This window comes from Oncorhynchus kisutch, linkage group LG14 (genome assembly GCF_002021735.2).
Source record: "Oncorhynchus kisutch isolate 150728-3 linkage group LG14, Okis_V2, whole genome shotgun sequence".
Classification (NCBI taxonomy): Eukaryota; Metazoa; Chordata; class Actinopteri; order Salmoniformes; family Salmonidae; genus Oncorhynchus; species Oncorhynchus kisutch.
The window spans coordinates 40982620-41000211 of NC_034187.2; the positions used below are offsets into that span (position 1 = coordinate 40982620).

The 17592-nt window shown below is 43.6% G+C and overlaps 1 protein-coding gene across 1 annotated transcript; it reads left to right on the plus strand.

Annotated features, from left to right (window-relative positions):
• Positions 1-5244: 5244 nt before the first annotated feature.
• On the plus strand, positions 5245-17281 carry LOC109903845 (YTH domain-containing family protein 2). The gene is made up of 6 exons (XM_020500832.2): positions 5245-5461; positions 5685-5709; positions 7060-7136; positions 7775-9403; positions 11523-11591; positions 16015-17281. The coding sequence occupies exons 1-6, from the start codon at positions 5435-5437 to the stop codon at positions 16036-16038; spliced, it is 1851 nt and encodes a 616-aa protein (XP_020356421.1). The 5' UTR covers positions 5245-5434; the 3' UTR covers positions 16039-17281.
• Positions 17282-17592: the final 311 nt, after the last annotated feature.

Consider the following 17592-nt stretch of genomic DNA (forward strand, 5'->3'; position numbering starts at 1 on the left):
CAAAAGCTGTGCTATAAATTTCCGGGCAACCCATAGATTCCTAGATGCCCTTCCAGACTCCCTCCACCTACCCAAAGACGTTGGAGTACAAAAGTCGGATAACCACCTAACTGAGAAACTAAATTTAACCTTGCGAAATACCCTAGATGCAGTCGCACCCCTAAAAACAAAAAACATTTGTCATAAGAAACTAGCTCCCTGGTATACAGAAAATACCCAAGCCCTGAAGCAAGCTTCCAGAAAATTGGAACGGAAATGGCGCTCCACCAAACTGGAAGTCTTCCGACGAGTTTGGAAAGACCGTACAATATCGAAGAACCCAAGCTTCTGCTCGATCATCCTATTTTTCCAACTTAATTGAGGAGATTAAGAACAATCCTACATGTATTTTTGATACTGTCACAAACCTAACTAAAAAGCATTCCCCAAGAAAGGATGGCTTTCACTTTAGCAGTGATAAATTAATTAACTTCTTTGACGAAAATATCATGATCATTAGAAAGCAAATTACGGACTCCTCTTTAAATCTGCGTATTTCTCCAAAGCTCAGTTGTCCTGAGTCTGCACAACACTACCAGGACCTAGGATCAAGGGAGAGTTTTTAAATCCAATATCTTTTGTCACATTCATGAAAATAGTAATGGCTTCTAAACCTTCAAGCTGCATACTGGACCCTATTCCAACTAAACTAGTGAAAGAGCTGCTTCCTGTGCTTGGCCCTCCTATGTTGAACATAATAAACAGCTCCCTATCCACAGGATGTGTACCAAACTCACATAAAGTGGCAGGAATAAAGCCTCTCTTGAAAAAGCCAAACCTTGAACCAGAAAATATTTTTTAAACTATCGGCCTATATCGAATCTCCCATTCCTCTCAAAAAAATGTGAAAAAGCTGCTGCGTAGCAACTTCACTGCCTTCCTGAAGACAAACAATGTATTCAAAACACTTCAGTCTGGTTTAGACCCCATCATAGCACTGAGACTGCACTCGTGAAGGTGGTAAATTACCTTTTAATGGCATCAGACCAAGGCTCTACGTCTGTCCTCGTGCTCCTAGACCTTAGTGCTGCTTTTAATTTTTTTTAACCTTTATTTAACTAGGCAAGTCAGTTAAGAGCAAATTCTTATTTTCAATGACGGCCTAGGAACAGTGGGTTAACTGCCTGTTCAGGGGCAGAATGACAGATTTGTATCTAGTCAGCTCGTGGGTTTGAACTTGCAACCTTCCGGTTCCTAGTTCAACAATCTAACCACTAAGCTACCCTGACACCATTGATCATGACATTCTTTTGGAGAGACTGGAAATCCAAATTGGTCTACACGGACAAGTTCTGGCCTGGTGTAGATATCAGTTTGTCTCTGTGGATGGTTTGTCCTCTGACAAATCAACTGTACGTTTTGGTGTTCCTGAAGGTTCTGTTTTAGGACCACTATTGTTTTCAATATATATTTTACCTCTTGGTGATGTCATTCAGAAACATAATGTTAACTTTCACTGCTATGATACACAGCTGTACATTTCGATAAAACATGGTGAAGCCCCAAAATTACCCTCCCGAGAAGCCTGTGTCTCAGACATAAGGAAGTGGATGACGGCAAATGTTTTACTTTTAAACTCGAACAAAACAGACATGTTAGTTCTAGGTCCCAAGAAAATAGAGATCTTCTGTTGGATCTGACAATTATTCTTGATGGTTGTACAGTCATCTAAAATAAAACTGTGAAGGATCTCTGCGTTACTCTGGACCCCGATCTCTCTTTTGATGAACATATCAAGACTATTTCAAGGACAGCTTTTCTCCATCTTCGTAACATTGCAAAAATCAGAAATTTTCTGTCCAGAAATTATGCAGAAAAGTTCATCCATGCTTTTGTCACTTCTAGATTAGACTACTGCAATACTCTCCTTTCCGTCTACCCGGATAAAGCACTAAATCAACTTCAGTTAGTGCTAAACATGCCTGCTAGAATCTTGACTAGAACCAAAATATGTGATCATATTACTCCAGTGCTAGCCTGGCTAGTACTGCTAGCCTGGCTTCCTGTTAAGGCTAGGGCTGATTTCAAGGTTTTAATGCTAACCTACAAAGCATTACATGGGCTTGCTCCTGCCTATCTCTCCGATTTGTTCCTGCCGTACATACCTACACGTATGCTACGGTCACAAGACGCAGGCCTCCTTACTGTCCCTAGAATTTTGAAGCAAACAGCTGGAGGCAGGGCATTCTCCTATAGAGCTGTCATTTTTATGGAAGGGTCTGCCTATCCATGTGAGAGAAGCAGACTCGGTCTCGACCTTTAAGTCTTTATTGAAGACCCATCTCTTCAGTAGGTCCTATGATTGAGTGTAGTCTGGCCCAGGGGTCTGAAGGTGAACAGAAAGGCACTGGAGCAATGAACCGCCCTTGCTGTCTCTACCTGGCCGATACCCCTCTCTCCACCGGGATTCTCTGCCTCTAACCCTATTACGGTGCTGAGTTACTGGCTTACTGGTGCTCTTCTATCCTGTCCCTAGGAGAGGTGCGTCACTTGAGTGGGTTGAGTCTTCCTATTCGGGTTTGTGCCGTAGAGAAAATCATCGTGGGCTATACTCAGCCTTGTCTCAGGGTAATAAGTTGGGGGTTTGAAGATATCCCTCTAGTGGTGTGGGGGCTGTGCTTTGGCAAAGTGGTTGGGGTAATATCCTGCCTGGTTGGCCCTGTCTGGGGTATCGTCAAATGGGGCCACAGTGTCTCCTGACCCCTCCTGTCTCAGCCTCCAGTATTTGTGCTGCAATAGTTTATGTGTCGGGGGGCTAGGGTCAGTATATCTGGAGTATTTCTCCTGTCTTACCCGGTGTCCTGTGTGAATTTAAGTATGCTCCCTCTTATTCTCTCTCTCCCTCTCCCTCCCGGAGGACCTGAGCCCTGGGACCATGCCTCAGGACTACCTGGCCTGATGACTCCTTGCTGTCCCCAGTCCACCTGGTCGTGCTTCTACTCCAGTTTCAACTGTTCAGCCTGTGGCTTTGGAACCCTGACCTGTTCACCGGACGTGCTACCTTGTCCTGGACCTGCTGTTTTCGACTCTCTCTCTCTACTGGACCTGCTGTCTCGAACTCTGAATGCTCGGCTATGAAAAGCCCACTGACATTTACTCCTGAGGTGCTGACCTGTTGCACCCTCTACAACCACTGTGATTATTTGACACTGCTGGTCATCTATGAACGTTTGAACATCTTGGCCATGTACTGTTACAATCGCCACCCGGCACAGCCAGAAGAGGACTGGCTACCCCTCAGAGCCTCGTTCCTCTCTAGGTTTCTTCCTGGGTTCCTGCCTTTCTAGGGAGTTATTCCTAGCCAACGTGCTTCTACATCTGCATTGCTTGCTGTTTGGGGTTTTAGGCTGGGTTTCTGTATAGCATTTTGTGACATCGGCTGATGTAAAAATGGCTTATGAATACATTTGATTGATTTGATTGATTAAGATTGTATGAATTACATTTTGTAAAAAAAAAAATATATATATATATATATATATATACACAAATGCTATGTTATGTGTGGGAAATGTAGGCCTAAATCAATATACGTTCCTAATTTAAAACAATTTCCCTTTATCTAGTCGTGGCCAAAGGTTTTGAGAATGACACAAATATAAATTTTCACAAAGTCTGCTGCCTCCGTTTGTATGATGGCAATTTGCATATACTCCAGAATGTTATGAAGAGTGATCAGATGAATTTCAATTTATTGCAAAGTCCCTCTTTGCCATGCAAATGAACTGAATCCCTAAAAAAACATTTCCACTGCATTTCAGCCCTGCCACAAAATGACCAGCTGACATCATGTCAGTGATTCTCTCGTTAACACAGGTGTGAGTGATGACGAGGACAAGGATGGAGATCACTCTGTCATGCTGATTGAGTTCAAATAACAGACTGGAAGCTTCAAAAGGAGAGTGGTGCTTGGAATAATTGTTCTTCCTCTGTCAACCATGGTTACCAGCAAGGAAACACGTGCCGTCATCATTGTGTTGCACAAAAAAGGGCTTCACAGGCAAGGATATTGCTGCCAGTAAGATTGCACCTAAATCAACCATTTATCAGATCATCAAGAACTTCAAGGAGAGCGGTTCAATTGTTGTGAAGAAGGCTTCAGGGTGCCCAAGTCCAGCAAGCGCCAGGACCGTCTCCTAAAGTTGATTCAGCTGCGGGATCGTGGCACCACCAGTACAGAGCTTGCTCAGGAATTGCAGCAGGCAGGTGTGAGTGCATCTGCACGCACAGTGAGGCGAAGACTTTTGGAGGATGGCCTGGTGTCAAGAAGGGCAGCAACGAAGCCACTTCTCTCCAGGAAAAACATCAGGGACAGACTAATATTCTGCAAAAGGTACAGGGATTGGACTGGGGTAAAGTCATTTTCTCTGATGAATCCTCTTTCTGATTGTTTGGGGCATCCGGAAAAAAGCTTGTCTGGAGAAGAGCTCAAGGTGAGCGCTATCATCAGTCCTGTGTCATGCCAACAGTAAAGCATCCTGAGACCATTCATGTGTTGGGTTGCTTCTCAGCCAAGGGAGTGGGCTCACTCACAATTTTGCCTAAGAATACAGCCATGAATAAAGAATCGTACCAACACATCCTCCAAGAGCAAATTCTCCCAACCATCCAGGAACAGTTTGGTGATGAACAATGCCTTTTCCAGCATGATGGACCACCTTGCCATAAGGCAAAAGTGATAACTAAGTGGCTCGGGGAACAAAACATTGATATTTTGGGTCCATGGCCAGGAAACTCCCCAGACCTTAATCCCATTGAGAACTTGTGGTCAATCCTCAAGAGGCGGGTGGACAAACAAAACCCCACAAATTCTGACAAACTCCAAGCATTGATTATGCAAGAATGGGCTGGCCCAGAAGTTAATTGATAGCATGCCAGGGCGGATTGCAGAGGTCTTGAAAAAGAAGGGTCAACACTGCAAATATTGAGTCTTTGCATCAACTTCATGTATTTGTCAATAAAAGCCTTTAACACTTATGAAATGCTTGTAATTGTACTTCAGTATTCCATAGCAGCATCTGACAAAAATATCAAAAGACACTGAAGCAGCAAACTTTGTGAAAATGTATGTTTGTGTCATTCTCAAAACTTTTGGCCACGACTGTATTATAACAATATTTCCAATTGCCTATTTAAAAGCCTACCTGCATAATATAGTTCCTCCATGCCGTTAAGGGGCGCATTTCCGTCATAAATAAACGCTATCGAAAAACCCGGCCTCTCAGCCATGTTGAGATGTCGCTCAGCGCTGAGAGAGCTGCAGCCCGCCATTGTGTAGATTCTAAGCTCTGTAGAGAGACAGGGGCACTTGGCTAACTCTCAAATAGACAATTCATATACCCTCCCACTTAAATTAAAAACGAATTAAAATACAAAAGGCTCCAGGGAGAAAGACATGTCAGCCAGCAGCCTTCTTGAACAGGTAAAGAGAGTCACTTTTTGAATATTTACGAGACCAAATTTCCATCGAGACGTAGCTAGTTAGGATAACGTTAGCTTGTTCCAGAGGCAGTGACTCTCTGTAGTGCAAGTAGGCCTGACCACCTGCTAAAGGACTGACTGGTGAATATACATTTCTTCATTTATTTTTCCCTTCCTCTCTTCTCATAAATCAAACCTTCATGAATCACCTGGACCCAATCCAGAGACCGAAAGGCCAAGGAAACAAAGGTAAGTCATCGTAACATGACTAGTTTGCTGGCTCTGTATGCGGATCTTTTTCGTGCGGTGTGTACGGAAACCCTCTTCTGCGTGGGCAAATGTGATGATGGCTCGCTAGCTAGCCAGATAGCAGGCCAGTATCACCAAAGTGCCAATTTCGCTTCTATAGTTGATTGGACATGTGAACAAATTTCCGATACGTTGGTAGTACCTACTTAGCTAATCCTTTAGTTTAATTACATTTACTGTCAGTTGTGCGAATACACAATTGTGTATTTTGAGGAAATCGGTCAGCGCTAGCTTTAACGTTCGCTAGTTATCCTGGCTAGCTTGGTAGTTAGATTGTGCTACCTGACTGGGATTACGCTACATTTGCAAACTAGCTCGCTCTACATTTCTCAAGTCCGACAGCTAGTTAGTGGCTAACTTGAGTTTTGGTTAAATGCTAGCGACTACCTTAATTGGAACCTTTTTACGCAAACTAAACCGGTTGTTCCATGTACTTCCTTAACGCTAGCTGGCTAACCACGCGATTTAAAGGATTCTTTGCGAACAGAAGCATGAATTGCCTGCCAATGACACGTCTTCGAGCATGCTGTTCTCACTGTGCCAGTAGCTTGGCTATTTCCACCATAACCATTTAAGCTTAAACGTTTCAGTTCAATATTGTGAGGCAACTTTGTTTACTAGCCAGGCCTGTTTTCCAGTTTGGCTATTCTTTTTCATATTCTGCTCATGTCAGGACGAACTGACACGCGTCGGACACAAGTTAAAGTTATGTAATGACCCCCGAGCACTGGTGTTAAATACCAATCGATTGCGTTTGTTCGTCCAAAATTGCAGCTAGAAACAATATAAATATAGTACAGCAGCACCTCAACGCCTATTTCCATTCCCATTGGTGGCTGTCAAGATACTTATGCGATTGATTCACTGTAATAAACAGGCCGTTTCGCATGTAGCGATAGTTCTGCAGTTACGTTATTTTTTGGTAGATGTTATATCTAACATATACCGCAGCACATGATACAACCCGATTCCTATGGCCTACAGTTGCTTGTTTTAAAGGTGGGACAGTAGTTATAGGGCTAGCCAGCATGAAAGACAACTGTTGTCCAACTCAACCAATCCAATGCTACCCATTTTAGTGCATTAAAACAGCTTATTGTGCAATTTGTGACAGTGAACTCAAGTTGTGCCATACTACAGATGTATTATTAAATGTAAGGACTTCCTGATTCTTATTGTCCTACTCACCACCAGCCACAAATATGTAGGCCTATGACTAGTCGTAACCATTTCCACCTCGTGCAAACAGATATATCCAGATGTCTTACATTGCTGCCTACTCTTTTCCAGTGCAAAACGGAGCTGTGACCCAAAAGGATACTTTGAATGATGAGTTTGAGCCTTACCTGAACACTCAGGCCAGACAGGTGAGTACCACTTCTATCAGCTTTACTAGGCCACACTCTGCTCCTAACATTTGCCTGCTTAGGATGCCTTATTCATAGCGTTTGTTCAAGTAACATTTTAAACCCGCCTCCGTTTTAATAGAAATTATCAGGATGATCAACAAGCTGTCTGACTCATAGATTATGATAGTAAACATGCAAAACAGGGATGTTTTGCTGTATAGCTTTACAGTAAATTACTTTTATACTGTTGCAATTCATCATGTGTCCAATCCAGGGCATTTAGCGCACTCTTCTCTCCCGGTTTACTACGTAGTCCATTTGCTTTCCTAGAATTCCAATTCATAATTAAACTGCCGTTCATCTTGTCGTAACTGCCTCTGTTGGCATCCATCATTGGGTGCCCCTCAGTAGAGTGGGCACTTCCCAGAAAAGTGGGCCACAATGGAAATAATGGAGCCTGTATTCCTCCAGTCAAAGGAATGCTGCATCCTTTTGTTGTGTAGCAATGCCACTGTTTCTCTTCATAAAGCAGTTCACTGGTGTGAAAATGGCCAGTTGTGCTAGTCTAGGAGGTGACAGAGGCTGATGGAGATTCAGAAAAGGATGTAATGATTGAAATACAGTCAGCAGTCTAACTAGTGTTCTTCTCTTCCCAGAGCAATGCGTATACGGCCATGTCAGACTCCTACATGCCAAGTTACTACAGCCCTTCCATAGGATTCTCGTACTCCCTGAACGAGGCAGCATGGTCCACCGGCGGCGACCCCCCCATGCCTTACCTGGCCTCGTATGGACAGCTGAGCAATGGGGAGCACCACTTCCTGCCCGACGCCATGTTCAGCCAACCCGGCCCACTGGGCAGCAATCCCTTCCTGGGCCAGCACGGCTTTAACTTCTTCCCCAGTGGCATCGATTTCTCGGCCTGGGGCAACAACAGCTCTCAGGGACAGTCCACGCAGAGCTCTGGCTACAGCAGCAGTTACGCCTACGCCCCCAGCTCGCTAGGGGGCGCCATGATCGACGGACAGTCCCCCTTCACCCAGAACGAGCCCCTCAACAAAGCCCCCGGCATGAACAGCTTGGACAGCTTGGCGGGGCTTAAGATTGGAGGGGGTGCTGGGGACATGGGGGTGCCCAAGGTCGTGGGCTCCGGCCTCCCCGGGGGACCCCTGGGCCACAGCCAGGTGTCTGGTGGAGCTCCCAGCATGCCTATGCCCCCCATTGCCCCTGCCAAACCCGCATCCTGGGCAGACATTGCTGGCAAGCCTGCCAAGCCTCAGCCCAAGCTGAAAACCAAAGGGGGCATAGCGGGTACCAACCTTCCCCCTCCGCCCATCAAACACAACATGGACATCGGCACTTGGGACAACAAGGGGAACATGCCTAAAGCGTCCACCCCACAGCATGCGCCTATCCCCAGCAATGGGCAGCCGCCCAACCAGGCCTCCCCTCAGCCCGGCACCATGGCCGGAGGGACCCCACAACTACAGCTCAGTAACGGGCAGTTGGTGGCCCCTTTGGCCCAGCTTGGGCAGCACCAGTTCCCCCCGAATGGGCAGCAGGGCATGGGGGGGCAGCTGCAGCTCTCCCAGGGCCCCCCGCCCACCACTCAGCCCACCCGCTGGGTCCCTCCACGGAACCGCGCTAACGGCTTTGGGGATGGCGGGGTGGGACAGTCTCCCCCCAACTCTGGTGTGGGCGGGGTGCAGGTACCTTCGGAGCCCCACCCGGTGCTGGAGAAACTGCGCCTGGTCAACAACTACAACCCCAAGGACTTTGACTGGAACCCCAAGCAGGGGCGTGTGTTCATCATCAAGAGCTACTCTGAAGACGACATCCACCGCTCCATCAAGTACAACATCTGGTGTAGCACAGAGCACGGCAATAAACGGCTGGACGCCGCCTATCGCTCGCTGGGTGCTAAGGGCCCCCTCTACCTGCTCTTCAGCGTCAACGGCAGTGGCCACTTCTGCGGCGTGGCGGAGATGCGCTCGCCTGTGGACTACAACACCTGCGCCGGTGTGTGGTCGCAGGACAAGTGGAAGGGGCGCTTTGATGTGCGCTGGATCTTTGTTAAGGACGTTCCCAACAGCCAGCTACGGCACATCCGCCTGGAGAACAATGAGAACAAGCCAGTGACCAACTCGCGGGACACGCAGGAGGTGCCCCTGGACAAGGCACGGCAGGTGCTGAAGATCATCGCTGGCTACAAGCACACCACCTCCATCTTCGACGACTTCTCCCACTACGAGAAGCGCCAGGAGGAGGAGGAGTGTGTGAAAAAGGTAACGGCCTACCCTCCACCCACCTGGGGAAATTAATAGGCCTACACCTGGGGGTGGGGGCATGGGAAGCTGTGTGTGTGAAGGTTCTGAGAGCATCTGGAGAGCTAAAATTCTGTTGGGTGTTATGTTAATGTAGATCATCAATCATTATGTATGTGTTAATCTTACAATGTGCCATTCCAACAGAAAATGTAGATATGCCATGAACAAAATACAGTTAATTTTATATATATATATATATATTATTTTTTTTCAATAAATGCTGACCTAGTGTTGATCAGTAGTGTTGGTATTGAATGTATATTTCCAATTCGGTATATTTAATCAATGAGCAATGTCACATTATTGTTGTGTTGGAAATGTTATTAGGAATTTATTACTTTTGCATAGGCATTTACAGTTGAAAATGATGCCCTCTTTGAGATGGGGTTTCTGAAGTTATTTAGGAAATGCTTCAGATGCTTGGCTCACCAAACCAGTGCTCTAGCCCAGTAAGGGCACTATGTCCATATATACAATTTAAAAAGGGGGAGCAGAAAGGTTTTTGCAAGAATCAATTAAACCAAAATTATTAAACCTAAATGCCAGCAGTCTACCTTGTGCCCACCAAAATGCATTTTGTTGACCTTCTCTAGAGACTCTCAAAATAATTTGAATATTCATTATTATGCTCCGTCTTTTACAAAGGCTTCTATTCACATATGAATTGCATGTTTACATTGGCCCTTCAGTCTAAATGGCCATGGGCTCCCGAGTGCGGCAGTGGTCTATGGAACTGCATCTCAGTGCAAGAGGTGCCACTACAGTCCCTGGTTCGAATCCAGGCTGTATCGCATCCGGCCATGATTGGTGGTCCCATACGCCGGCGCACAATTGGTCCGGGGTAGGCCGTATATTGTAAATAAGATTTTGTTCTTAACTGACTTCCCTGGTTAAATAAAGGTTCAATAAAATAAAAAAAATACAAATAATGTTAATCCTTTGATGTTGGGAACAAATGCTTGCTCAATCTACTAATATTGATAACTTCCACTCACAGCAGTGCAACAACTTGTTTTGAAGATGCTCTATTGAAGGCCATGTTATCAAAAGCTGTGTAAGTAGGATGATGGCATATTTAAATCTTATCCTACAAGGTCTGGATTACTACAGTTTTTTTTTTATCTAGTAATTTATTGCCCCAATCTGGTGTCCCATATCTAAATCAGTCCCTGGTTAGAAGGGAGGAATGGGGGGGGGCAGTGGAACTGGCTTTGAGGTACAGATTTTAGTTTGACGGCCCTATAGGCTTGTACAGTTTCTGATTCATTGCCAAGCTGTGTATATCATAATAGATTGTCAGAAAGGGATACACTCTCTGTAGTTCTGTATTACTGACCTTGTTTTTATAGTGACTACAGTGCTTGTAGTCACTATGTTTCCTTCAAGCTTATTTTGCTGAAACACAAATCATGCTTCCTTACATGGTGTTCTCTAATAACATTTTATTTTTGAACTTGAGTTGTTGAGGTGTCCTTTCCCATCAGTAACTTCACATTGCATGACTGAGGCTATGTGTGCAAAACAGTGCGTTATTTACTGCGGCAAGGAAACTGCTCTGCACCTGGGTGTATTTCTCAGGGAAACTCCCCTTTAAATATTTGGAAAAGACTCTATATTTACTAGTTGTCAAAGATCAATCTGTAACTGGTATTTTATCAATGAATTAACTATGGCTTCCACTTATCTAGAAAAACATGAGATATGTGTTAATCATAGTTTTGTGGTTTACATATTGATCCAGATTGGTGATAACCACGGATTACTGACTGGTATTGATGGAATATCAACATGCACTTAGGTTCAGGCTTCAGAGTAGAGCTGAGAGTCATGTGCGCTAGGAAGGTGATATGCTGACAACTCAAATGATGAATGATCCTTGCTGTATAATGTAACAATGAAACAAAAGATTGTTTTAGAGAGCGATCACGGTTGACTCGTTTTTCATCTATCCACTTTGATACCACAAAGTACATTTTTGTAAGTTCGTTAAGGTGATGCATGTATGCCTGAGGTCGATTGAGGCCTCACATCCTTTCTGTTTTGTTCCAAACTAAAGCCTGATGTTATGTGTTACCAGGTGGAAGTCCAGGGAAGCGAGCCGTACCCCAGCAACCCAAACCCCAGCAGGAGTCATTACAGACTTCAGGTAACATGCCCTAGCGCTCCCACCTTCCCCTTGTTCTCTTGGACCAAACTTTTTGTATGGATTTATACTTCATTAGGCCAGGTAGCCTAGTGGTTAAGAGCATTGGGCCAGTAACCGAAAGGTTGCTGGTTTGAATCCCTGAGCTGACTAGGTGATGTCTGTGCCTTTGAGCAAGGCACTTAATTAACTCTTGCTCCTGTAAGTTGCTCTGGATAAGAGTGACTTATTGCTGATATTTCCACAGAGGTCAAAATAACACTCTGAAATTGTCATAATTATCATAATGTCTTTTCAGTTTAAGCTTTTTCAAAAGAACGCCTCCAATTTCAGCTTGTTCAGTTGGGATGGTGATTTTGGCCCACAACATTACTTCAATCGGATTATTCTGACCAATGACCAGTCATTTATTTGTGTACAGTGCCTTCGGAAAGTATTCAGACCCCTTGACTCCTCCCACATTTTATTTTATAGCCTCATTTTAAAATGGATTTAAAAAAAATAATTTGGCAATCTACACAATACCCCATAATGTCCAGGCAAAAACTGTTTTTTAACCAATTTATTACAAATAAAAACAACTTCAATACCTCTGACAGTGCCAGTCAGAGCAAAAACCAAGCCATGAGGTCAAAGGAATTGTCCGTAGAGCTCCGAGACAGGATTGTGTCGAGGCGCAGATCGGTGGAAGGGTACCAAAACATTTCTGCAGCATTGAAGGTCCCCAAGAACACAGTGGCCTCCATCATTCTTAAATGGAAGAAGATTGGATCCACAAAGGCACTTACTGGAGCTGGCTGCATGGCCGAACTGAGTAATCGGGGGTGAACTACTTTGGTCAGGGAAGTGACCAAGAACCCGATGGTCACTCTGACAGACCTCCTCTGAGTAGATTTGAGAAACTTCCAGAAGGACCACCATCTCTGCAGGACTCCACCAATCAAGCCTTTATATGGTAGAGTGGCCAGACGGAAGCCACTCCTCAGTAAAATGCACATGACAGCCCGCTTGGAGTTTTCCAAAAAGCAACTAAAGGACTCAGACCATGAGAAACAAGATTCTCTGGTCTGATGAAGCCAAGATTGAACTCCTTGGCCTGAATGCCAAGTGTCACGTCTGGAGGAAACCTGGCACCACCCCTATGGTGAATCGTCGTGGTGGCAGTATTATGCTGTGGGGATGTTTTTCAGCTGCAAGGACTGAGAGACTAGTCAAGATTGAGGAAAAGATGAACAGAGCAATGTACAGAGATCTTTGAAAACCTGCTCCAGAGCGCTCAGGACCTCAGACTGGGGGGGCAAAGGTTCACCTTCCAAAAAGACGACGCAGGAGTGGCTTCGGGACAAGTCTTTGAGTGGCCCAGCCAGAGTCCGGAGTTGAACATCTGTGGAGAAACCTGAAAATGGCTGTCCAGCAACGCTCCCCATCCAACCTGATAGAGCTTGAGAGGATCTGCAGAGGAAAATGGGAGAAACTCTACAAATACAGGTGTGGCATATTTGTAGCGTCATACCCAAGAATACTCAATGCTGCCAAAGGTTTTTCAAGTACTGAGTAAAGGGTCTGAATACTTATGTAAATGTGATATTTCTGTTTATTTTTTTTTATAAATGATCAAATATTTCTAAACCTGTTATTGTGTGTTGATTTGAGGTGGGGGGAGACTATAATACATTATAAAAATGTGTCTAACGTAACATTTAAGTTGAGCGGTCTGAATATGTACTGTGCCTTCGGAAAGTATCGTGACTTGAAATGGATCCATTTTCTGAGCACAAAATATATATATTTTGACATGACTAAGGCTCCAATTGAAATTTTGGAAAAAGTATGCCCACGCATAAAACATGTGATCGTATACTAATTTAAGCAAGGTTTGTCATTTGTATATTTTAGTCACATATTATATCGGTTTGGGCTTCTTGCTGTCCATTTGCAGGCTACAAATAATGTAATTGTTTCGGCACCCGACCATCCGCAAGAAAGATGACCATCCGCAAGAAAGATGGCCCGCGGCTGATCCTAGTTGATCCCTGCTCTGGAGTCTAGACAATCCTTTCTGCCAATCAGGGCTGTGTACATGAACATACTGAATATAAATGTAACCTGCAATAATTTCAATGATTTTACAGAGTTACAGTTCATAAAGGAAATCAGTCAGTTGAAATAAATTCATTAGTCCCTAATCTATGGATTTCGCATGACTGGGAATACAGTTATATCTGTATTCCCAGATACCTTGGTGTCTGCTGTGACCACCATTTGTCTCATGCAGTGCGACATCTCCTTCGCATAGAGTTGATCAGGCGGTTAATTGTGGAATGTTGTCCCCCATGAATTTGCAGGATATTGGCAGGAACTGGATTATGCTGTCGTACACATCGATCCAGAGTATCCCAGACATGCTCAATGGGTGACTGAGTATGCAGACCATGGATGAACTGTGACATTTTCAGCCCTGTTTTAGATCATTCAATTCTCTGTTAATGGCTCTGGTAGTCATTCCTACAGTCTGCATGCCAATTGCACACTCACTCTAATTGAGACATCTGTAGCATTATGACACAACTGCACATTTTGGAGTAGCCTTTTATTGTGCCCAGCACAAGGTGCACCAGTGTAATGATCATATGGTTTAAGAATCAGGCCCTTTTTCTTCCAATTTTCACCTAAAATGACATATCCAAATCTAACTGCCTGAACAAGGATATGCATATTCTTGATTCCATTTGAAAGGAAACACTGAAGTTTGTGGAAATGTGAAATTAATGTAGCAAACTTTTGTTTTGGTTCCGTCTTTGAAATGCAAGAGGCCATAATGTGCTATTCCAGGTTAGGTGCTATTTATATTTTGGCCACTAGATGGCAGCAGTGTATGTGCAGTTGTAGGCTGATTCAAAATGTTGTATCAAGACTGCCCAAATGTGCCTAATTGGTTTATTGATACATTTTCAAGTTCATAACTGTGCACTCTCCTCATACACATGTCTATGTCCTGGGAAATGTTCTTGTTACTTACAACCTTGGACTAATGTGATTAGCATATGTTAGCTCAACCATGCTGCGGGTGGGAGGGGGGGACTCCAATCCTGTTGAGGGTAATCCGTTTCCTGATATGCCACACCTGTCAATTGGATTGATTATCTTGGCAAATAATTGCTCACTAACAGCGACATAAACAAATTTGTGCAGAACATTTCAGCAATAAGGGTTTGATGCATATTGAAGGTTTTCAGCTCATGAAACATGGGACCAACACTTTACATGTTGTGTTTAATATTTTTGTTCAGTGTACCTAATTTCTTTGCTAACGTATAAAAATGAGCTGCCAACCCCGCTTTGGTTAACTCTGAGGTCCCTCTGTTTGTTTGTGTCCAATTTAGAGAAATGCTCTAATTTTAGTGCCGTCCACTGTCGGAATAACCTACAAAATTCCTTGCATCTTGATTCCCTGGTGTTGCTAGGGCAGTTTTTAGGACTCTGGTGTTAACTCAAATCCTCAATGAATTAATTCTTGATTGTAGTGGATTTGTTGAGGTTGTGCTTTGTTTAATTGGTATTTTATTTGTAATGTTAATTTTTCACCCTGTTTGTGGAAATGTTTACTTGGTCTCATTCCCAATGGTGCCCCATGGTCTCAATTGGGCTCCCCTGAATAAAAATAAGTTTTATATATTTAAAGAAACATTTCACTATACACTGCAGAGATTTTGGTGCATGCCAGAATTAGTAACTTTACGGACATGTCAGTGACATTTTGCTCTGGGGAACAAGTGGAGAGTAAACCCAGCCTAACAGTCCTGCTACTTTAGATGTAACTTTTTGTAGTGTGGACACTCGTTCCAATGACAATTCCGTGTTTTATTTTCAAGAATTCTATATGTGGATAACGCCTGCTCATGCTGGCAAAAACTACACTTCCAGTCTAGCATCTAAAAACCTGCTTTCCTGCTGCCTTGTTAGACAGCCACCTTTGTTTTGAAATCAGAGGATATTTCATCAAGTTAAATTCCCTTTCTCTCAAGTGATCAAAATGCAGATGTACTTTGACATTTTGTGCTCAATGTGCTCTTTACTGAATGAGGACAAATGGTCCATGTCTTGCCGTGGATGATTATTGCAAATGTCTGAAAAGGTGATCAGAACTGAATGTTGTAGGCAATACACATCCTATTTGTGTAGAATTACTTGGTGGGACCTGGTGGTAGGGAGATGCTTGGTACCAACAGACATGTGGCTTGCTTTTAAATGTAAAGATTGACAAACTCCCCTCTCTTAAATCCATTGATGGAGTATAATAATTATGCCCACAGGTTACATTAAAATTGGATCTACATCATTCTGAAAAGCCCTAAATCTCTGAAGTGTATGTTTTGATGTGAGTCCCCAAACTGAACTCTTCTTGTTCTCTCTTTGTGTCCCACAGGAGCGCCAAGGACGTGTCAAGTAACAGTTACTGCTTTGGGCAAAAGACTGCAATAGCCCCCACTTTCCACCCCATCTCACATTCAGATCTTTCAAGAAATGCAAAATGGAGGGGGAAATTAACCAAGGACAAAAAAAATCGACTAAATGAAGACTTTCTTGATTTCTTTTTACTTTAAAAGACTTACTTCGAACTTGTAGTAAAAGAAAAAGAAATGATTATTCATAGGACTACAACATAATGCATAGCATCCTTAGGTGAATCTCTTTTGCCCCACCCAACCCCATTCCACTACATATGCTTTTTTTTCTGGTATGCTTTTTAAAAATAAAAATAAACTTTTTTTTTTTTTTTTTAACAATGATCGTCTGTTCTTACAGTCCGAGAGCAAGTCTAATTCTTCTTACGCAAAATTCTAGTGGAAATGTTTAGTGTCGGCTACTATTAGTGCCCAAAAGTCAAGGCGGGCCATTTGTTTAATTTCTTTGTAAACCCCTCCATCCTGTGGAAGATTAATGGATCCAATCAGGACGCAGACGGGGTCTCTTCAGTGGATATTTGTCGTTGTGGGTACTGTCATCTCACCCTGCAAGGAGTTTGTTTCCAATGCTTCTGTCATAAAGGAGAACTGAAATGGATGTTTGAGATTACCCTGTTTTTTTTTGGGGGGGGGGGGTAAGTTTTGGGGGAATTGAAAGTAAAAACATTATTACGTTTAGAACCTTTGGTCGTTGTATAATTATTTTATAGTGTACAATTGTACAAAACGGGCCCTGTTTCCAGTCCTCTTTCTGGACCTGTTCAGTAATGTTGCTTTTCTCTTGCCATTTGTTTCTTCCTCCCCTTTTGTTTTCTTAAAGACCGCGCTGACACTGGCCTCGCCCCGACTCTTTCTATTAATCACTTCAAAGTAATAAATGTGGTATACTCAGCAAGAACATGTGCGTTCCCCTCGTTTGACTGTAAGCACTTCTTGTCATGCTGTGTGCTTCCCTTTTCTGTATTTAAGGGAAAATGAATGTTTTATTACTTGGTAATTAAGCCCTATACCCTCGCACTTAATTCTACCCCAAACATCCCTCTTGCACCACTAACCACCTTTATCCCATCCACAATGTCCCCCCTTCTCTTTCCCCTCCCCTGCTGGCTGCTTAACCATAACACCACCACTACCCTTGCAGAATGTCAATGTTGGTGGAAAAAAACAAGGTCCTCTTTCAAAAACGACTGGCTTTTATCTGTGGCATAATAAAGATGCTCCACAAAAGTCCAGCTTGCTATTTTCTCTTCTTGAAGCTAAGCTATGGGGGTTTCAGTAAGGACAGCATTCATGCATTAGGCCAGTAGAATCTTGAGTGGTATCTGTAGGTGTTTTCTATGTGCTGCTGTTGTCATACTTGTGATCTCGTCATTGTGTTCAACTCTGCATCTGTAACTACTACAACTCAGGTCACTGTCAAGTATATAACTGGAGGCATTGGTGTGAATTTCAGCCTACATTTTGGGTATTTCAGTCAAGGGCGATTTGGATTTTGTAATTGGCCTATTTTATGATGCCATCTTGTTGTTGAATTTGTT

What these genes read in the sequence shown, in the direction of transcription:
- LOC109903845 (XM_020500832.2), top strand. Translation starts at nt 5,435, where the DNA reads ATGTCAGCCAGCAGCCTTCTTGAACAG. An exon ending in TGAACACTCAGGCCAGACAG is followed by an intron (nt 7,137 to 7,774) that starts GTGAGTACCACT and finishes TTCTCTTCCCAG; the next exon opens with AGCAATGCGTATACGGCCAT. An exon ending in AGGAGGAGTGTGTGAAAAAG is followed by an intron (nt 9,404 to 11,522) that starts GTAACGGCCTAC and finishes ATGTGTTACCAG; the next exon opens with GTGGAAGTCCAGGGAAGCGA.